At 39.3% G+C, this 22,685-nt stretch overlaps 1 protein-coding gene across 1 annotated transcript in view; it reads right to left on the reverse strand.

Annotated features, from left to right (window-relative positions):
- MIPEP (mitochondrial intermediate peptidase) overlaps window positions 1–22,685 on the reverse strand; it is a 189,100-nt gene that overhangs the window by 146,948 nt on the left and 19,467 nt on the right. The window contains exons 6-9 of the mRNA XM_049778451.1: window positions 14,209–14,391; window positions 12,924–13,080; window positions 7,268–7,316; window positions 3,942–4,002 (exon numbers count right to left, since the gene is read on the reverse strand). Of these exons, the coding sequence (XP_049634408.1) occupies window positions 3,942–4,002; window positions 7,268–7,316; window positions 12,924–13,080; window positions 14,209–14,391 (450 nt within the window). The remainder of the gene's footprint in view (window positions 1–3,941; window positions 4,003–7,267; window positions 7,317–12,923; window positions 13,081–14,208; window positions 14,392–22,685) is intronic.

Below are 22,685 nucleotides of genomic sequence, written 5' to 3' on the forward strand. Positions count from 1 at the left end.
TATTGCTCCCCTACAAGAATGCTCTTCCTCCAATGCTGCCTCAATAGCATACATCAACCCCTTCTTTCTGCCCATGTCTTATCTGAGAAATTCTGATTCACCAATCCATACAAGAGTGAAATATCCACCCTTTTTTCTCTGCATTATTTCCTTCTCTAATCCTTGTCAAAATACATGTCACCCACCCTCCAAGTATTTACCAGTTGTTTTCATTCCCCAGAATGTAAGCTTCAGGAGAAGGGCTTTGCCTCTTTCCCTATTCTATCACAGGAAGTTGAACAACACTTGGTACACCAGAGCTATTCAGTAATTTGCTGACTGTCTCAACAACACCTTCCAAATAGTATTGCACTTGAACTAGTAAAAAGAGTTCAGAAGGGCCCGGAGAGATAGCACAGCGGCCGTTTGCCTTGCAAGCAGCCGATCCAGGACCAAAGGTGGTTAGTTCGAATCCCAGTGTCCCATATGGTCCCCCGTGCCTGCCAGGAGCTATTTCTGAGCAGACAGCCAGGAGTATCCCCTGAGCACCGCTGGGTGTGGCCCAAAAACCAAAAAAAAAAAAAAAAAAAAGAGTTCAGAACACTGAACAAGAGGTCCACAAATCAGGGTCAGAAGGATAGCACAGAGGGTAGGACAACTGCCTTGTACGAGACCAACTCAGGTTCAATATCAACTCAGGTTCAAAATCCCTGGCATCCCATATGGTCCCCTGAGCCTGCCAGGAGTATTTTTCTGAGCGCAGAGCCAGGAGTAATCCCTTAGCACCACTGGGTCTGGCCCCAAAACAAACAAAAAAGTAGACCAGAAATACAACTATTTAACTAATTTAATACGTATTTATACATTTTAATTTATTCATCTGTTCACAGTGTTGGATATATACTATGTAAATTTATTAATATCATTAAAATATTAATCAGAGTGTTGGGCACTGAGTAAAGAGGTCCACAATGTTGTTACTATCTTTAGTACCACAATCCCTTCCAATTTCAGCTTAGATACTATGTCCTTAAAGAAGAAAAGGTTCTTTCCTCTTCCTCTCTTCCATGAACATCCTCTGTCATAGGACATATACCAACACAAGATATCTTAAGTTGAGGAGCCAGTGAAATGGCTTCAAGAGTGTGCACATAGGACCAAAGCGACAGCACAGCCATAGGGCATTTGCCTTGCATGTGGCCAGCCCAGGATGGACCAGGGTTCAATTCCTGGCATCCCATATGGTCCTTTGAGCCTGCCAGAAGCAATTTCTTAGTGCAGAGCCAGGAGTAAGCCCTGAGAGCTTCTGGGTGTGGTCCAAAAAAAAAAAACCCCAAAAATTTTAAATTTCAAAAAAGAGTGTGTTATGTAAGCCACTATAATTAAAATAAAAATTATATTTAAAAAAAGAGTGTGCACACAGATTTTGTGTGTATGTGGACTGAATCCTATCCATACCACCACATGGTCCCAAGTACTGCCAGAAAATACCCTTCTGGGTGTGCCCCTCTTCCAAATATCAATTGCGAGCTTATTTTCTTTTCCCCTAAAAGTTCATCAAAGGCAAAGACAGCATCTCTAAGAATCCTAAAAATCCAATTCATGAGACACATCTTCCCCAAAAGAGCATTAGTCATTGTCCATTAGACACTAGACAAAGTGCAAACTCAAGGAGTGTAAATAAGATGTCATAATCCCTATCCTGCAAAACTGAAGCTGAGAATGACTGAGGCAATTAGAAAAAGAAATGCCTCTGCAATCAGCAAATGTCATCAATTTTGCACAACATAAAACAAGAGCTTGGGGAGCCGCAGCAGTGGCGCAAGTGGTAGGGTGCTTGCCTTGCATGCACTAGCCTAGGACAAACTGCAGTTCTATCCTCTGGCATCCCATATAGTCCTCCAAGCTAGGAGTGATATCTGAGCACATAGCCAGGAGTGATGCCTGAGTATCACTGGGTGTGGCCCAAAAACAAAAACACAAAAGGAAAACAAGGGGCTGGAGAGATAGCATGGAGGTAAGGACTTTGCCTTTCATACAGAAGGACGGTGGTTCAAATCCCGGCATCCCATGTGGTTCCCTGTGCCTGCCAGGGGAGATTTCTGAGCATGGAGCTAGGAGTAACCCTGAACGCTGCCAGGTGTGATCCAAAACCAAAAATTAAAAATTAAAAAATAAATTAAAAAAATAAAGGAAAACAAGAGCTTGGGTATAGTTTGTCTAAAATATGGGAAGGGTGGAAAATGTCTGCAAGGAATGAAGCCTGAGTAGAATTGTGAAATGGAAAAATTAATCCAGATGAGAAAGGGAAAAGTCATTTTTGTGTATAGGATTTGTGAGTGACCAGAAGTTACCTCAGGTACTTGTACAAAACTATCCATCAGAATCCGAATAAAAGGGAACTTAGAGATATACAAAGATCAGAGCGCACTGGCACCACATGGTCCCCCTGAGCATCACCAAGTATAATCATGAAGACCCCAGGGACCTCCAGGTAGCCTTGGCTAATTCCTGCCACCACCATGCTAAGGTGCCCTACACAGTGAGGGCTTGAGGGGGGCTGAGAGAGTCAAGCTAAAATGAATAGGAAAAAACAACAACAACATGTGCATCATACACATAAGGGAACAAAGCACACTTGGCTTACAAGGCAGTTTAGAAAATAAATAGAGAGGGAACATAGAGGCAATACCGAGAAAAGAGGACAGGCAATAAGTAACAGAAAGATAAGTGTGAATTATAGGAAACACTCAAACTATTTACACTCAAACAAGCCACAAGATAAGGTCTGTTTTCCAGAAAAATCTCACTGGTGTCACATACTTATTTTTATTCATTCATACATTATTTTTATACAAGAAAGGTAATTACACTATGTCAAACACTGAGAAGAGAGCCATGCAAACCTAATCTAAGGATGACCGTGTAGTTTGGTGACTATGACGATAAATTGGGAAAAAAATAGTGATGATATCAGTCAGAGCTGTGGCAATAAGCATGAAAAGGTAAGATATAGATTCTACAGAACTTGAGAATTGGGCAAGGTTCATCAAGTTATTCCCTGCATGTAACACAAAGAGTAAATGATCTCGATGTTTTTAAGGTCACGGGTCAGGCTAGAGAATTTGTATCCCTACAAGTTCTCAGGTGATATGACTACTTCTGTTTCAGGGAATACTATCTGAGAAACACTGAGAAAGAATAAGCCAATTCTAAGTACAGAGAAATGGTATAATAATGGGTAGAGCATTTGCTTTGCATGAGGCAGACCCAGATTCAATCCCGGTACCCTATAAGATCCGCTAGGTACTGCCAGGAGTGATTCCCTGAGCACAGATCCGGGAGTAAGTCCTACTAATTTTTGGTGTGGGGAAACCTTCCCCAAACAAAAGGAAAAAAAGAAAATTTTAGAAAAGTAGCTGTAGATTCAGGCTAATGATATGAAGTCACTTCTGTCAAACAGCCTGTGTCAATAAACAACACAAAACTGTCAGGGGATGATGTGAAGTTTTAAGACTTAAATATTAACTTTAAATGAATCAATTTATGAGACTGCATTTTACTCTTTTCTTTTATACCCTCCAAACAAAATTCTTACCTATTATCTAGCTTCCCAGGTATGTCTATAAACAAAGCCAAATATGAAGATGATGAATCCTAGCTACTTGTACCTAGGTACAAGTTTTACCTTAAATTAACAAACTAAAAGTCACCCTAGAATTGAACAGAATTCATCAATTTATTAGTACTTGTTCCCTTAAGACTTCCCTACAACATGTGGCCTCAGTACTTAAGTGAAGAATTCCCTAAATAATGGAGTAATAAGCCTACACTCACCAAACTCAGTAACAGAAACAAGGCTGTACATATTTTGTGCATAATTCATGGGAGTCCTAGAGTTAAAAGATAATTACCTCAGTTGATAGTTTATGTCTAATAAAAATATTGTAACAGTGGCTTACAGAATTTTGAGGATTTAGTTTCATTTTCATCGCTTGCATCATCTCAAAATCTTTCAGAGTTCTGAAAAACAGATTCATCAAAAAGGAAAATATTTAATAATTATATTATAAGGGAATGTATTTTATTTTTTTTGAGGGGGTAGTTAGGGCCACACCCAGTGACACTCAGGGGTTACTCCTGGCATGTGATCAGAAATCATGCCAGGCTTGAGGGGATATTGAACTGCAGTCCATCCTAGGTCAGTCGCATACAAGGCAAATGCTCTACTGCTGCACCAGAGCTCTTTCCATATGTTACTTTCCAATGGGGATAATAGAAATAGAAATAATTTAACCAAATTTACATATAATAAATAGCAATAACACAATAGGATTCACTGTTAGAATTAATTCTTAAGTGAAACTATAAAAATCTGAAGATATGTTTGGACAAAAATATCTGTAACTACCCATATACATATACTGGAGAATAGTAATAATAAAGCAATGAAGCAAATATTCTCAAATAACAGCATAAACAATACAACTACATTATATTAAAGTTATAGTGTTGCTTCTGACTGAAACCCAACTATAATCATGCTTAATCAAAGATTATAATCATGGTGCTTAATCAAAGATTTTATACATATAAAATATAATAAAGTTACAGTGTTTTTTAATAGATAAAAGAAAAGTCCAAAATTGTTATTTATAATCCAAATTAGAGGACTGAATTCTAAGGCAGAAATTTATCAAAAAAATAAAATAAAAATGAATTTTACTGGGGCCGGAGGGGTGGCACAAGCTGTAAGGAGTCTGCCTTGCATGCACTAGCCTAGGATAAACCATGGTTCAATTCCCCCAGTGTCCCATATGGTCCCCCAAGTCAGGAGCAATTTCTAAGCACATACCCCTGAGTGTCACCAGGTGTAACTGAAAAACAAAACAAAAAAAAAAAATAGAAATGAGTTTTACTTAAAATTCATCATGTTAGTATAATAAAAAAGAGAACTAAAATTTAGAAAGCATTGGGAAAAAATGAAAGAACATTGCCCTTCCAGAAACCACATTTGTACCTTCTGGAGGCTGGGTCTGTGAGGCTGCTGGAGCACTGCCCCAAATAAACATCAGTAATAGCAATGTGAATTCCCATGGCCAAGAGAACAGGAGGGAAATGCTAGAATGAAAACACTTTCACTTGAAGCACCAAACTTTGAAGCAGAGCATTTTGTTGATTTGCTTTTAGGTCATAGCCAGTGGTACTCAGAGGTTTTACTCTCAAGGATCATGCCTGGCAGATTCAGAGGACCATATGGGATTCCAGGGATCAAACCCAGTCAGCTACATGCAAGGCAAATGATCTGCCCATTATGCTATCTCTCCAGTCCTATGAAACAGAACATTCTTAAAAAACAAAAGTAGGGGGCCCGGAGAGATAGCACAGCGGCGTTTGCCTTGTAAGCAGCCGATCCAGGACCAAAGGTGGTTGGTTCGAATCCCGGTGTCCCATATGGTCCCCGTGCCTGCCAGGAGCTATTTCTGAGCAGACAGCCAGGAGTAACCCCTGAGCACCGCCGGGTGTGGCCCAAAAACCAAAAAAAAAAAAAAAAAAAAAAAAGTAGGGGCTGGAGAGATAGCATGGAGGTAAGGCCTTTGCCTTTCATGCAGAAGGACGGTGGTTTGAATCCCAGCATCCCATATGGTCCCCTGTGCCGGCCAGGGGCGATTTCCGAGCATGGAGCCAGGAGTAACCCCTGAGCACTGCCGAGTGTGACCCAAAAACAAAAACAAACAAACAAATAAAAACACAAAGTAAAAAGCCAAGATAAATTATCTTCCACGTATCAATTAATTCACTGCTTGTATTTTGGCCAAAAAAAGATGAAGTCATTATAAAATTCATAGTACAATTTACTACATGCTATAAATGTACTTTTTAAACTAAAAAGTTTGAAACACATTTTTTACATTCAATTCAGTAATGAGTTCCGAAGATAATGAAATCTTACAGGTAACTAAATGGCTAATCTCGAGCAGAATAGTTGATTCTACCCAATAGCTAATTCTCTCTCTATTTCTCTCTCTCTCACTCACTCTCTCTGCTTTCTCTTTTTCTCCTTTGTCTTTCCCTTTTGCTTTCTCTCTCTCCTCCCCATATGTTGCTGGGATAGACTTCAAAGCATCACACATGAAAGCACTACACTACCACCTACCCACTGAGTCACTTTCCTAATCTCAACAATGAACTCTTTTTTTTTTTTTTTTTTTTTTTTTTTGATTTTTGAGTCTCACCCAGCAATGCTCAGGGGTTACTCCTGGCTCTACGCTCAGAAATCGCTCCTGGCAGGCTCAGGGGACCATATGGAATGCCAGGATTCGAACCAATGACCTTCTGCATGAAAGGCAAATGCCTTATCTTCATGCTATCTAGCCGGCCCCAACAATGAAGTCTTAACATCCTAACTTATAATGAATGATATTTTGTTGTTTTTTTTAAAGGGTAGTGTATAGAGAGATTTTTGTACTGAGTGTATTGAGTAGGGCACTCGTCTTACACATGTTCAACTTAGGTCAATAACTGGGTATTGGATGGAAATAAAGTGATATGCACGGTATTCCTTCATTAACAATACTGCAAACCAGTGTCTAAAAAGAGAGAGAGAGAGGAAGGAGCAAATGTAGGCAGGGGAAGTGGTGGAGAGAGACCAGGACATTAGTGTTTGAAAATGTTCATAGGTGAAAGATGATATACATTGTAAGAGTGAAACTCAATCATAAACAATTTGTAATCATGGTGTTTAAATTAAAATAAAAAATTCATCACACAGAGGCTGAAATGGTAACATAGCAGTAGGTGGGGAGTTAATCTTGCACAAGACTGACCTCGGTTTGATCCCTAGCATCCTGCATGTTCCCCCAAGCTTATAAAGAGTAATTTCTGAGTGCAGAATCAGGGATAAGCCCTGAGTGCAGCCAGATGTGGCCCACAAACAAATAAAACAAACAAACAGAAATCATCATGAAGCTCAAACATGCCTGATCTCTAAGAATTGGATTAGATATGTCCTGCCCTGATATATTCTTACAAACAATGGAGTTTCTCAGAGTGTGTGCTAGAGGCCAACAGGGCAACTCCAACTCAAAATTAAAGAAAAAAAAAGATTATTCATGTAAGAGTAGATACCATTTAATTAGTTTAATTTATCCATACTGTCATATAATAAATATATATATTTACAGTCTTTGCCAAATACTTTTGTGATTAATAAAAATGTTGTCATATAAATAAATTTTTGTGCTTGGGGGGACAAAGATCTATTTTTAAAGAATAGAATAAAACTAACCTTTCAGAGAGTTTGTCAGATAGCTTCTCAAGGAACTGTATGACAGTCTCTAAAAATGAAATCCAAAAGAAAATCTTTAATTATATAAAACTGAATATTCCCCTAAAGCATATAGTAATCATATTCCCTATACCTTATCCCTTAAGGAATAGTTTTCAAAGGTAAACAGGACTGCTAACGTAAAGTAGGCATATAACAAATATTTCTAAATAACAATCCCTTTTATCAGAAAAACATCAAACTAACCAGTAAAAATTCAAATTCTTAGATTATAACTTATAGTAAAAGAAGTTAATGAGAAGCTAAGGAAAAGAAGCCAAAATTTTAATGTGTATCTATTTATTCATGTGTATAAGATAAAAATGATAGAGAAAATATTTCTTAAGAGTCTAGTTTTTTTGTTTTAAAAATTGCTGCTTCATAAAATTATCAATACAATTTAGAAGAATGACTCACTAAAAGTAAATTTTAAAAAATCAGTGTTTTTCTGGATAACTTTTTAATTTTGTATACAACTGGAGAATAATCTTTCAATTATCAATGCTAAAGTTAAATAAAGCAAAATAATACCATTAAAAAACAAGCACTGAGTGTCAAATAGTACAAAGATTGAGGCTCTTGCCTTGCATGCTTGGTAATAACACTTGTTTAATCCCTAGCACCACTCAGTCTCCTTAGCATTTTCACATACAGGCCTGAGTTCTCCAAGTACACCAAGGAGACTAGGCAATCCCTAGCACATCCTTGAACTGCTTGCCAAGTTGGCTAAAAATCAGCAGGTGCTGTCCCACACTCCTGAGCACCCAAAACCATGCAAACTAAAACATAAATTATGTTATAATTTTATTAGTTAAAATGTTTCAGATAAATTATTTATCTTTTGTAAACTCATAAAGACAAAACAAAATTACTATGATTGCTCCATGATAGATGGTTTTTATATGTATGTATGTATGTGTTTATATATATATATAATATATATATTATATATATATAAAAATCGTGCCACTGATTTATGTATACAAAACCTTCTTAATAGTTTAAAGTTTGCCAGTTTTATTTATTTTCCAGAAAATCTGTTTAGTAATTACATGTTTCTTGCTTTCTTCAAAAAACTGTTGTTTAAATTAATTAAGAAGGCCCTTAGGATGGGTTTGGATGGTGGATGGAGATGGATGGACCTTTCTCTGCCATCTCAGACCACGTGACTCTGCAACCTCCTTCAGCTGGTATCTGGGTTCAGGAGAACAGCGGGCAGAAATCTCACTCACAAGCAGGCTTCAGGAAATAGCATCTTTATTCATGCCCTAGCCACCACATGTGTGTGGCCTAACATAACCATTTATGCTGTATATCTACTCAGCCCTACATTGTACTTGTACATCTCTGCTCCTGCTACCTCTCCATGCTGGCAAAATCCCTTTGGCCCCGCAGGCCAAACCTTATATTACCTTCCCAAGACCCCTCCCAGAAATGGGAGGGTCTTGCAGGTAAAGTTACAAGTAAAAGACCTGTCCCAGGAATGGGAGGGTCTTGCAGGTAAGATCAAGTTACACAGAAAGAATAGGGGGATGGGTTATTTGTTCTGAGAAAAAAAGGTAAAAGGTCATGAAAGACCACCAAAATCTAGAACTCATGGGATTTCTTGTCAGTCAATACTTTAAAACCTGGTAAAGTAAAGGTCAGAGATATAGTACAATAGATAAGACACTTGCTTTGTATACGGCCAACCAGGATTCTATCCCTGGAACCAGATAAGATGACCTGAGCACTGCCAAGAGTGATCATGGAGCACTGACTCAGGAGTAAGCCCTGGGGAGGGGGTAATCTTGTATAATGATCCATCAAAGGAATTAGCAGGGAGGGAGACTGGAGACAGGGCCCAATCCCAGCTGCCACAACCCCGCTCAGAAGCTTCAGACAGAGGAGGTCTCCCACCATCACAGACCACTTTAAAAAAAAAACAACCTTGAATTCCAACACCCCAACCCACCCTATGCAAAGAACAATGGGGAAACTAAGGAAGACATCAACAGCTAGAGATATGGAGAGATCTAACAGATTTCCAAGTTCTCCAAAACACATGAACTCAATAGATGATGACCTAAAGTCAGCATTCAATGTCTTAGCAGTGGAATTCAAAGAATCACTAACCAAAGAAATTAAGAAATCCATAGACAAACAATTCATACAACTCAAAGAAAAATTCTATCAAAAGATGAGAGATTCCATACAAATGGAACTAAGGGAACTAAAATACAGGCTAGCAAGCCACAACAGCAAATTACACACACAGAGAACCATATACCGTATTTTCCGGCATATAAGATGACTTTTGAAACAAAAAAGTCAACCCAAAATCAAGGGTCGTCTTATACGCCGAGTATATCCTGAAAAATATTTCAATATGCCGCTAAATTAAAATTGTCTGAATATTGCCACAAAACAAATTTTCCAACTTGATCCTGCACCAATCACTGCAAGGCTGCTCGGACCGCCTCTCTAACTCAGCCATTAGACAGTGTTCTGGACCCGAATCTACACTGTCAAAAGCCTGCTCAGATTGGCCAGAGTCAGAGAGGAAGTCTATTACAGTATAACCTTTGAACCTTTGCTTGTTGTGATTGGCTCACTGTGGTACATACAGTTGCAACACAAGAACGTTCTGTCTGATACAGCAAATATAGGCCTAAACCTATGTTTTAACTGCAAAATTAGGGAGTCGTATTATACGCCCAATCGTCTTATATGCTGGCAAATACGGTAGACAAACTTGAAGACAAAATACAAGCCAGAAACAACAAAGAAGTCAACAAAGAAACAAGAGACAAAACAATGGAAGAAAAAGTAAGGTACTTACTAAAGACAAAAGAAATAATCTACAAATTCCAGAAGGGGAGGAAAAAAAGGAAAGGGGAAGAACAAGTAGTGAGAGAAATAATAGCAGAAAATTTTCCCACCCTCTGGAAAGAGGCACCTGTGCAAATCTAAGAGGCAAAAAAGAGTTCCAAAAAAAAAAAAAAAAAAAAATAGACCCCAATAGACCAAAACCAAGGCATATAGTAATCCAAATGGGAAAAAAAGAGAAAGATGAATCCTTTAAAACAACTAGAGAGAATAAAAACCTCAAGTACAAAGGAACAAACAAAGAATCAAACCAGATCTCTCATTTGAAACAATTCAAGCAAGACGACAGTGGAACAACATATTTAAATTACTGAACAAAAAAACTTCCAACCTAGAATCCACTACCCAGCAAAACTCTCATTCACAAGGGAGGGAGGACTAGAAACATTCCCAGACAAGAAAGAACTTGCACTATTTGTGCTAACCAAAGTAACCCTAAATAAACTACTCAAAGATGTACTACACAACCCAAACACCCAACTGTAACAACAACCCTAAACAATATAACAGCACAACAACCCCTCTGTCAATAATTTCCTTAAATGTCAATGGACTAAACTCCCCCATTAACAGAGTAGAGAGTTGGATCAGAAAACAAGAACCAGATATCTGTTACCTGCAAGAAACATAACTAAAAGAACAGGATAGACACAGTTTAGAATAAAAGGATGGAAATCAAATATTCAAGCAAACAGAAACCAAATAAAGCTGGGACAGCCATTCTTATAGCAGACCAAATTCAACCTCAAGAAAGTGCTCAGAGACTCAGAGGGTCACTACCTATTGATCAGAGGTACATTAGACCAAGAAGTTCTAACGCTGATCAACATTTATGCATTGAATGAAGAACCAGTAAAATACATAAGGCGTATTTTTTGTATTATTTGCTCAAAAACCTAGAGAAACATATGGAAGGAAACGTGATAGTAGTAGAAGACTTTAACACACCATCACCACTAGACAGATCCACTAGGCAGAAATCTATCAAAGACATGAGGAACTAAAGGATATATACATGGTCCTCCACCCTCAGAAAGCAGAATACACATTCTTCTCAAGTGCACATGGAACCTTCTCTAGAACAGACAATGCCTTAGGATATAAATCCAATTTGCAAAAAGTCACAAATATAAGGATTATAAGAAGCATCCTATCAGACCACAATTCAAGAGAGAGCAAGATTGACTGTAGAAAGAAAATTTGGAGAAAATCCAACACCTGGAGATTAAACAACATTCAGCTCAACAACAGCTGGATCAAAGAGGAAATCAAGGAAGAAATAAAAAGATTCCTTGAGACGAATAACATTTAAAATAGTATCTAAAAATATCAAGTACCTAAGAATCAACCTAACAAAAGAAGTGAAAGACCTACCAGTGGTGGGCAACCTTTTGTTTCAATTGAGCCAAATCTCGCCAAAACCATAATTGAAATTTATTTTGAGAGCCACATTTTTTTTGTTTTGTTTTGTTTTGTTTTTGGGCCACACCCGGAAATGCTCAGGGGTTACTCCTGGCTATGCGCTCAGAATTTGCTCCTGGCTTGGGGGACCATATGGGATGCCAGGGAATCGAACAGTGGTCCATCCAAGGCTAGCGCAGGCAAGGCAGGCACCTTACCTCTAGCGCCACCGCCCGGCCCCAGAGAGCCACATTTTTAAAACAAAATACATAGGATGGTACATTGTCATCTTCCTTCTCCACACAGAAAGTCACATCCCCCCATATCACATGACCCGACTGGAGTTGTGTGGAGCTGGCCAATAGGGCGCACACTGAAAGAGGCTAGGAGCAGAATCCTGACTCCTGGAGTGGCTTCCCGGCACACAGAAGAGCCGCATTAAAAATGGAAAGAGCCGCATGTGGTTCATGAGCCGTGGCTTGCCGACCACTGACCTAAACCATGAAAATTTTGGAACAAGTCAGAAAGAAATTGAAGAGGAACTAAGGAAGTGGAAGAACATCCCATGCTCATGGGTAGGAAGGATAAACATCATTAAAATGACTATCTTACCTAAATTACCATATAGATTAAGTGCAATTCCTATCCAAATTCAGACATCATATTTTAAGGACTTAGAACAATCAATTATAAAATTTGTATGGAACCATAAGAAACCCAGATTAGCCAAATACATATTGAAAAACAAAAAACTGGGTGGCATTTTTTTACCCAATAATTTACACTGGCATAAATGAAAGTGTATGACTTATAATGAAAGTATGACTAATACTCAACATGTACATAAAAGTGCTTTGGTTAGACAAAAATAATCCAGATTATTAGCTCTACTTTAAAAAAATAAATCACTCCTGGAGCTGGAGAGAAACTACATAAGGTAAGGTAAGGATATGCTTATCTGGCATGCAACCAACCCCTGGTTAGATTTCTGTTACCACATGTGGTTCCCTGAGTACCACTAGGCATACAAAAACAAAAAGAAAACCAACCCTATCTAAATATGTAGAAAAATCTCAAGAAATTAGTCAAAGTATATATTCAAAAATAAAACACATTTGGAACCAAAGAACTAGCTCAATGGGCCTAGATTTGCTAAACATGCAAGAGGCCTGGGTATCACAGTATCACCAGAAATACCCAGAGCCAAGAGTGGGCCTAACCACCACCCACCACTAACCCACCATCCCATAAAAGGTAAGTAAGATTAATTAATAGCAATTTGAAATCAGAAATTTATTTCCATTAAAGTCTTACATCACTCTTAAAAGCTGAGTAAGAATACACTTACCTGGAGTTTTAGCTATTGTTCCTTGGAGAGCTCTGTGGGAATATGTGGAATAGCCTACTAATTTTGCCAGAAGATCTCGATTACTGAGCAATTCTTCCAAACATTTAAGTTGTTCAGTACTGGGATAAAGAAAAATTTTATAAGCAGCTTCTCGTACCTGTTTTAAAAAATGATATAATTATATATATATGTATATATATAGTATAGTATAAATATAAATACCATGCTGCATGTTATACTCTGACCCTCTTTGTTTTGTAGGTCATTACTTTAAAATTGTTTAAATTTTTAAATTTTAAATAATAAAAAAGTAAAAATAAAATAACGGGGGCCGGGAAGGTGGCGCTAGAGGTAAGGTGCCTGCCTTGCCTGCGCTAGCCTTGGATGGACCGCGGTTCGATCCCCTGGTGTCCCATATGGTCCCCCAAGCCAGGAGAACTTCTGAGAGCATAGCCAGGAGTAACCCCTGAGCGTTACCGGGTGTGGCCCAAAAACCAAAATAAATAAATAAATAAATAAATAAATAAATAAATAAATAAATAAAATAACGGTTTATACAATGTAAAAAAAATAGATTCACAAACCAAAATAGAATCAATAAGAACAATAAGATGAATGGGGCCAGAGTGATGGCGCAGCAGTAGGGCGAAGCTGACCCAGGACAGACCACAGTTAAATCCCCTAGCATCCCATATGGTCCCCCAAGGAGCAATTTCTCAGCACATAGCCAGGAGTAACCACTGAGCAACACCAGGTGTGGCCCAAAAAGAAGAAAAATACAAAAGAACAATAAGATTCCTAGAGCCCTTTGTTTCTAGAGCATAGTAAGACCAAATTTTATCTAATGCATGTGTCCATAAGGCTTTAAAAATACCATAAAAATATCTTTAGCCAAAGTCAAATATATAAGCATTACATATCTTTTTTTTTTTTTTTTTTTTTTTTTTTGGTTTTTGGGTCACACCTGGCAGTGCTCAGGGGTTATTCCTGGCTCCAGGCTCAGAAATTGCTCCTGGCAGGCACAGGGGACCATATGGGGCGCCGGGATTCGAACCGATGACCTCCTGCATGAAAGGCAAACGCCTTACCTCCATGCTATCTCTCCGGCCCCAGCATTACATATCTTAAGTCTAAAATGTCAATCCATTGGCTAACATTTATCATATTTTATATGATATATAATTAAACTACCTTGGATATAAAGAGCATTTAAAGAATCGTTCCATATGAAATAGTAATGGCCTGCAGATGAGACCTGAGCAGAAAGAGAATGGAATCCACATACCAAGTCATCTGGGGCTTCTGCATGCAGGCCATCGATTATGACATGTTCTCCAGCAAGTACAAAGTGGCGGCGGATATGTTCAGGCAAGAGCTGCTTTTCAATCTTATTAGGAAAGTTGGTCCCCATAAGAAACTTACTACTCAAATCCAAGATTTTAACATTCAGGTCCACTGCTCTTCTACGCTATAAGTGGCAGGGAACAATTGTTAATCAGAAACACTTAAAGTACTATTGCATGGCAAATTTAACAATCTATATGTAAACTAAAACCAATATATATTTTAACATAATATTTCAAAAGATTAATATTAATATGTTGTCATAAATATGACATTAATTCTATATGGATATAAGAGATAAACTGCCCTTTGGTTTTATAATATATTTTAAGATTTGCATGACCACTATACCTGTTATTTGACTGGGATACAAAACTAATCTTTGAAATGAACTTTACAAAATACAAACTTTCCTGCCACACAAGGTCTCTTATTAAGCAAGTCAGAGAACACTGGGCTCATTTTAAATTGCTTTTAAATAACTTAAAATAACTTAAAAGTTATTTTTAAATGAGTCTTTGAAGGTTACAGTTAATTTTCAAAAATTTGACAAAAAGGATTAAGGAAAGAAAAGCAATCCTGTGGCAACATCTGAAGATAGACAGTGCTCTTTCAAAACTGACAGCATGCAGCCTTGGGCAGTACTAAGGGCACCTGAAAACTAGGGGACCTGGGCAGTGACAGAAGGGAATGTGGTAGTGGCGACCTAGGTAGTGTTAGAGGGCACCTGGGAGGTGCAATAGACAGGTTAGAATCAAAGTTTACCACCTTGGTTATACTTGCTGATCCAGAGACAGGTGCTGATTGGTAGGAGTGAACAAGCTGATGAACACTATTAGTCTATGCTATGCCCTATAAACCTAAAGAACAATTAACCGAGATTAAGATGTAAACAGACTTAAAAATTGCTTATTAAAGAATTATATAATAATCAAAATTTTCCAATTTAGAAAATCAAAGCTCTTGGGGAAACTGAATTTATGATACTCCAATGTCTTTAGAATCCATTTATGTCTATTTTGTTCCTAACCATTTATCACCACCTAATGGCAACTGGTAAAACAACAATAAAAATGAAATACTGAAAAAGATAAAATAGTTGCAATTTTTTTTCGTAATGCCTTTATTTTTATTTTCAGGTGACAAAATTTTTTCAAAGAATTTAGCACTGTTAAGAACCCTAGGAAAAAAAGGAATGTTGCACTGGTGATGGGTGGTTTTCTTTACATGAGTGAAACCCAAACACAATCATGTATGTAATCAAGGTGTTTAAATAAAATTAAAAAAATAAAAAAAAAAGAACCCTAGAAAAATTAAAACTGGCTTTAGTTCACCAATCTGCTAAGGGTATCATTTCATTATTCTGACACAATTTAGTATGGTGCCTTGAATCCAAAGAATTCTATTAGATTGTAGTTATTAAATAAATGCTTTTTGAAAAGTACACATATACATTATTTGAAACTTTAAAATTATATTTATGTGGTCCTTCAAAATTAAGTTGGAAAAAATGCTAACAATAACATGAAAAGCTGAGAAAAAAGTGAGTCTCTTAAAATTCGAAGATTATGAGGGTGAGATTATTTCAAGATTTCTTTATCAGAAAAAGCAATTTGGAGTAGTAGTGAACTACAGTAGCCAGAAAACGACTTTCATGCAGCTGACTCGGGTTCAACTCTCAACACTTCATTATGATATGTGAAGTATACCATGAGTGATCCCTGAGTGCAGAGACAGAAGCAAGCAGCACACCTCTGAGAAAAGATTGGCAGTAGGTCCTCTTTAAAGGTTTGAAATAATTCACTAGTGAATCCATCTGGGACTGGGCTTTTTTTTTTTTTTTTTGGAACATCTTTTGAATACCATTTCAATTTCTTCAATAGTGATAGGTCTATGCAGATATTTCAGATCATCTTGGTTCAACCTTGGGAGGTAATAGGAGTCCAAGAATTTATCCATTTCTTCCAGGTTCTCTTGTTTTGTGGCATGAAGTTTCTCAAAGTAATCTCTGATTACCCTTGAATTTCTGTAGTGTCTGTAGTGACGACCCCCCCCCATTTTTCATTTCTTATTAAGTTTCTCTCTCCCTTTTTTTTCTGAGTTTTGCTAATGATTTATTCAGGTGCTTAAATAAATTATTAAAAAAAAATAATACACAGCAAAATCAATGCTAGTGCATTTCAACTTAACAGAGATCATTCTTTAGGCAGTCCCCTTCTAAGGGGACCAAATAAAAGTTGCAGAAATAAGGGGCTACAGGCCAGAAGAAGGACAAACTGCTAGGGCAGGGGGACACAGTAGGAGAAATCACAGGGTTGAGAAACCCTGAACTTGATTTTAGGCTCACAATCTCACCCAAAGGATTTCAAAGTGACAGTTCTGACACCTGAAACACTCCTATGATTCTTCACCAGATGGCCAAAGACCACCTGTGAGCAAAAAAGTGAGCAAAAGCTAGCATCTCTTCTGAGGAACTGAATAAATACATGGAAAGGTGGCCGAGATGCCAGAGCAGTGCAAACAAAAGAGCAGGCATGGAGTATCCAGAGAGCAACAGGCATCTGCTAGTTCCAGAGCATGCACTGGAGGAACAATGAGCATGGGCAGGGATCAAAGCCCAGGTGGGATTCCTGCACCCCCTGCCCCAGTGTGTCTAGTCTCTACCCTCATCTAGGTTATGAGTCTATGAATGCAAGTGTGGGCTTCCAGGTCTCAATCTTGGGAGCTAGTGAGGTAGTGAGAGCAAAGTGGGCTCTAAAAAGTTCATCCTTGAAGCTTTGAGCAGGCAGCGTCTTTGTGCTACTAGCTCCAATTCTGTAGAGGACTTGTCCACATCCTAGGTAACAGCTAGTGTCAGGATCAACTATGGCATTGCCTACCTCAAGTCAGGGTCCAGAGAATATGAACCCTAAAAGTGTTCCTCTAATGAGAAAATTATCTGCTCCATAGAACCAACATACTCTGAGAATTACTCTGCTACAGGTCTGTATCTCCAGTTAGCCAGCAGCCTGCCCCCAGTCCAGATCCCACCCTCCATGAACGGGTCCCATGTACAAACCCTGTGAAGATCCAGAAGCAAAGCCAGACCAGAACTGGAAAACTCATAACGTATATACTGGAAAGTCATTCAGGACTGTGGAAGAAGCCTAGTGACTATGGTGGCTATCGGGACATGACCCGTTCCCCTACCCTACCACCACTACCAAAGGCCTATCCTGCCAGAAGTAGCCTCTCCACTCTTGGCATGGTATGGATAACAGACCTAGACATCACCTGCATGCTGCATCAACCCCAATGCCCTGAGTAAACACCACAGGCAGGGCTTTATTCTATGGCCTACACTTCTAAAACAAGTCACAGAAAAAGTTGCTCAATTGACCACACAAGATAGCATTCACTAAAATTGAAAGAAAGAGGGAGAGAGGGAGAGGGAGAGGGAGAGGGAGAGAGGGAGAGGGAGAGGGAGAGAGGGAGAGAGGGAGAGGGAGAGGGAGAAAGGGAGAGAGAGGGAGAGGGAGAGAGAAAGAGAAAGAGAGAGAGAGAGAGAGAGAGAGAGAGAGAGAGAGAGAGAGAGAGAGAGAGAGAACCAGAAAACTGCCACAAATAAAACCCAGAGCTTTCTATGCTATTCTGACCTCCAAGATGTCACTCAGTGTAGTGGGACAGATTGCTTGTTTTGCTTGTTCCACTGTCCCCAAGAAAGGGAAATCTCATGCCTCCTATTTGGAGAAGACAGGAGGTGTTTGTCTGGTTGTAGTACTCCGCAAGAAATAATCTACACAGATTGAGTCTTGGGCTTTTGCAGAATGGGCTCTCAGGAAGCACCACTTGTAAAGCAAAAGAACCAAGATTTTATACTTATTAATATAAATTAAAAAATGAAGGAGCACAAAAATATATGGAAGCAACTAAAGTGTCACCAACAGGTCGATGGATAAAGATCCACATCTACATAATGGAATAGTATCCAGTTATTTAAAATACATCCCACAGCTGCTTTCATGTCAGCTCCTCAGCCTGCTGCTAGGACTCATTTTGTTTTCAAAAGAGATGTAAACCAATCAGTGAAAAATGGCGGGGACACTATTCTCACAGCGGAAAACTGGGCACTCTCAGGAGGATGGGTGAGCCAAGCTCCAACCCTGCCAAAGTCTAAGCAACTGCACACACAACTCACAATTGCCACCATACTAAAGGCCCCAAATCACTGCTTTACCACTGATTCCTGCAGAGACCTGCCAAATTCCAGGTATGCAGGTAATTGGGCTAAAAACTTTGAGGTCTTCTCAGACTGAACTGTGGGCAGTCTCCTTTTATCCCACAACACACACCCTTCCATACTTCTGGAAGCCTGGCAGTCATAGACACATCCTACAACTGCTACCACATCAGCCACTTAACCTGGAAATCCTGTAGCATGAAGCTGCAATGTGGCAGTGCAAAACCTCCAAATTTTTTAATATTAATACCCAGCAAGGATGCATCAAATTAGATGTCAAGATAGAACCTAAAGTCAACAAAAAAATCAAACAGTAACACATAATGATCAACTAAGAACAAGGAGCTTATGAATAAACAATGCACAAAGCAATATAAACAACATAACAAGCATTATAAAGTAAAATTATTTCATGCCTGCAAAGGGAGCAGACATGGGATGGGTGGGAAACTGGTAAAAAACGGTGACAAGAATATCACACTGGTAATAGGGTCGGTATTAGAACATGGCATGCCAGAAATAATTGTATTATGAGCAACTGTGTACACCGTGGTTTTAAAGTAATAAAAAAATTTTAAGATATATTTTATTATTTGCAGCAAATTAAAATGGTTCAGGGGATTATGAAAATGTAAATAAGATAAAAGGAAAAAATTAAGTTTGGGATGATTTCATCCATGTGTGCAACACACACATATAGGATTAATGAACAGACAAAAGACAAGCAGCAGACACTGATGATAGAATTAGTTGATGGCAAGAATGGGGGAAGGACAAAGAGAAAAATGAGAAGCTAAAAAAAATATCATAAGACAGTACAAAAGAAAACAATGGCATGGGGCCGGAGAGATAGTACAGTGGCGTTTGCCTTGCAAGCAGGACCTGATCCAGGACCTAAGGTGTTGGTTCGAATCCCGGTGTCCCATATGGTCCCCCGTGCCTGCCAGGAGTTATTTCTGAGCATACAGCCAGGAGTGACCCCTGAGCACCGCCGGGTGTGGCCCAAAAACCAAAAAAAAAAAAAAAAATGTGATCCACACTCCTGGAGAAACCTATAACAAGTGGCATCATCATCACTATCACCACATCATCTCATCATGAGCTGCAGCTCATCATCATCATCATCATCATCCCATCATCATCTCATCAACATCATCATCTCATCAACATTATTATCACTACCATCATCAATATCATCACATCATCTTCATCAACATTGTCATAAAAAAAAAAACATTGCCATCACCACATCATCACACATTATCACCTTCACCACATCATCATCATCGTCACCAACGCCACGTCATCATCATCATAACCTGAAATAAAGCAACTAAAATATCAAACATGATTTCAGATGAAGACAAAACTCTGCCAGGACTTATAAAAGTTTTGTGGACACTGTAGTATGAAGGTGAAGCTCTGCGAAGGATGTTGGACAAATAAATCTGGGAGCAGACAAAGCGAGAAATTACAGGACCACCAAAAACAAACATAAAAACAAACAAAAACCATGCCAAGGATAATGAGTGACCTGGGTCAAAATAATATGGGGAGGATATCACGGTGCGAATTCTGTTAAGTGGGAAATGCCATTTATGCCTCCCCAAAGAGCTGAATAAGTCACTCAAATGTGCTGAGCAGCATGGTAGTCCAGTCATAATTTGAAAGAACATCTCTGGTGCTCAGGCAGGTTGGATTGGCTGGCAGAAAACCTGCCAACAATGTCTGCTGGTGGGGCTGAGTCAATCTATAGGAGAGTCTCCTCCGCCTGATATCTCCTAATGCCTCTATAAATCAGTAATAATCAACTATCAGCCTTCGCTATCAGAAATCTCTAATGAGAAGCATCTGCTATAAGCAGCCATGAAGAGATCCAGGATGTGCCTCAGGGAACACCTGTCCCTCAGGCCCGAGGCCCCAAATGCAAAGTCTACGCCTTATGTATCCAGTGCAATCCAGGCAGTGCTGCTGTCCACAGCCAGGGTACAATCTTGGCAAAGACAGCCAAGCAGGAATGACCCCAACCCCACCAAATCATGAGAACCACCACAGTGGCATAGACAAAGAAAATTTTAAAAAGAGGGAAAAAAAGAAAAAGAAAAAGAAAGAGGAAAATAAGTAATAGCCAATGCTGGACTATAAGATAATACCTCGCTAAAACCCTAAATCAAAGTGTTCCCCCAACTTCCTCTCCCCTGTAACCTCTTCCTTTGAGATGTAAAAGCCCACTGGATAGTAACTTTTGTAGCTTACAGGACCTTCCCCCTCCTGGTATTGGGAGTTGGTTTGAATAAAGAGAACATTCTGGCTTCTGGCGGGCGCACAGAGAGCATATGGGAGAGAGAGAGGCTATAAAGTAAAAGCAGACTTCGACGAATCCTTTCCTCAGTAGCTTCTCTCCACTGTTACCTGTTTCATCAGATCTGTCACTTAAGGGGTTAGAAACTTTGTATGTGGGGTGATCTCACACCTTTGGATCTTTATTTTATGCTGGACCTCTGCTAATTCTGAGTGTGAGGTCCAAAAAGGATCAGTCCAGTTTTCTAGTGATAGGGATCAGGTGAGTTTTTTGGAGATGCAACAAATACAGGAAAAGCTCCACAAAAACAACTCCAGGACTTGGCAGCTATGAGACAAGTACTGGAAAAATGGGACAAAAATAGGGCCTGATTCAAACATTTTATTGGGGGAGGGGGGGAGTCAAGAAGATAGTCAAAGGGCTGGAGAACATGTTTTCTTGTGGGAGTTCCATATCTGATCCCAACATGAAGGGAAGGGAAGGAAAAGAAAAGGGAGGGAAGGGAAAGAAAAGGAGGGGAAGGGAAGAGAAGGGAAGGGGAGGGGAAGGAGGAAAGGGAGGGAAGGAAGGGGAGGGGAGGGGAGGGGAGGGGAGGGGAGGGGAGGGGAGGGGAGGGGAGGGAAGGGGAGGGAAGGGAAGGGAAGGGAAGGGAAGGGAAGGGAAGGGAAGGGAAGGGAAGGGAAGGGAAGGGAAGGGAAGGGAAGGGAAGGGAAGGGAAGGGAAGGGAAGGGAAGGGAAGGGAAGGGAAGGGAAGGGAAGGGAAGGGAAGGGAAGGGAAGGGAAGGGAAGGGATAAGAGGGGATGGAGCCAGGAATAAAGTTTCATCTTGAGCACACACCTGGCATGTATGAGGCCCATGTTCAGTCTCAGAAAAACTTAAGTACAATAGTGTAGGTGAGGAGGGAAGAAAATGCGGAGATGGCAACTACTTCACTGCAGTCATTCTTCCAATCCTTACCCTGATATCCAAAAGGTCCAAGGTTCTTAAGATTTGGTGTTTGAGAAAGAATAGAAGTCATGCTGGGAAATCCAAAAAACCAAGGGTGGAAACTAGAGAAAATCATTTTGTCCTGCTTTCACACCTGTAAAACAAAGGGTCAAGACTATATCTAAGATCATTCAAAAATTACATTTCTAGGATCCAGCTCGATAGTGCAGCAGCAGGGTGTTTCGCTTGCATGAAGCTGACCCAGGACAGACCTGGGTTCAATCCCCAGCGTCCCATATGGTTCCCCAAGCCAGGAGTGATTTCTGAGCACATAGCCAGGAGTAAAACCTGAGCATCACTGGATGTGACCAAAAAAAAAAATTCTACTTCTAAACAGAACCATAAAGAAGAAACAGATAGCTTCAGAAATCACTTCTACTCAACCTTCAAAGGTGACCTATTACCTATCCTTCTCAAGCTTATCTAAAATACTGAAAACAGAAGCATCCCCCTCTCTGTCTCATTCTCTCTCTCTTACACTTGCACACGATACTCACTATAAACCCTGCTTAGCATAAATACAAAGTCTCAAAATCTTAGCACTGAAACATTAAAACAAACATTTTGAAAAGTGGGAATTATTGCAGGGATGCTAAATCGGCTTAATATGTAAAAATCAATACTACATCAGTAAGGAAAAGGTAAAAATCATGTGATCATATCAATTGATATAGATAGAGCTTTAAAAAGAGTCGACATTCATTTAGGATTAAAAAAAAATAGTAACTTTCAAGAGACAAAAAATAGAGATAAGGGCTAGAGGATTTAGGTGCTTGCCTTGTACACAGCTAACCAGGGTCCAAACTCAGACACTACATATGGTTCCCTAGACATCACCAGGAGTGATCTGTGAACAAAGAGCCATGAATAAGCCCCGAACATAGCTAGAAATGACTAAATAAAAGAAAA

Source organism: Suncus etruscus, chromosome 8 (genome assembly GCF_024139225.1).
Source record: "Suncus etruscus isolate mSunEtr1 chromosome 8, mSunEtr1.pri.cur, whole genome shotgun sequence".
Classification (NCBI taxonomy): domain Eukaryota; kingdom Metazoa; phylum Chordata; class Mammalia; order Eulipotyphla; family Soricidae; genus Suncus; species Suncus etruscus.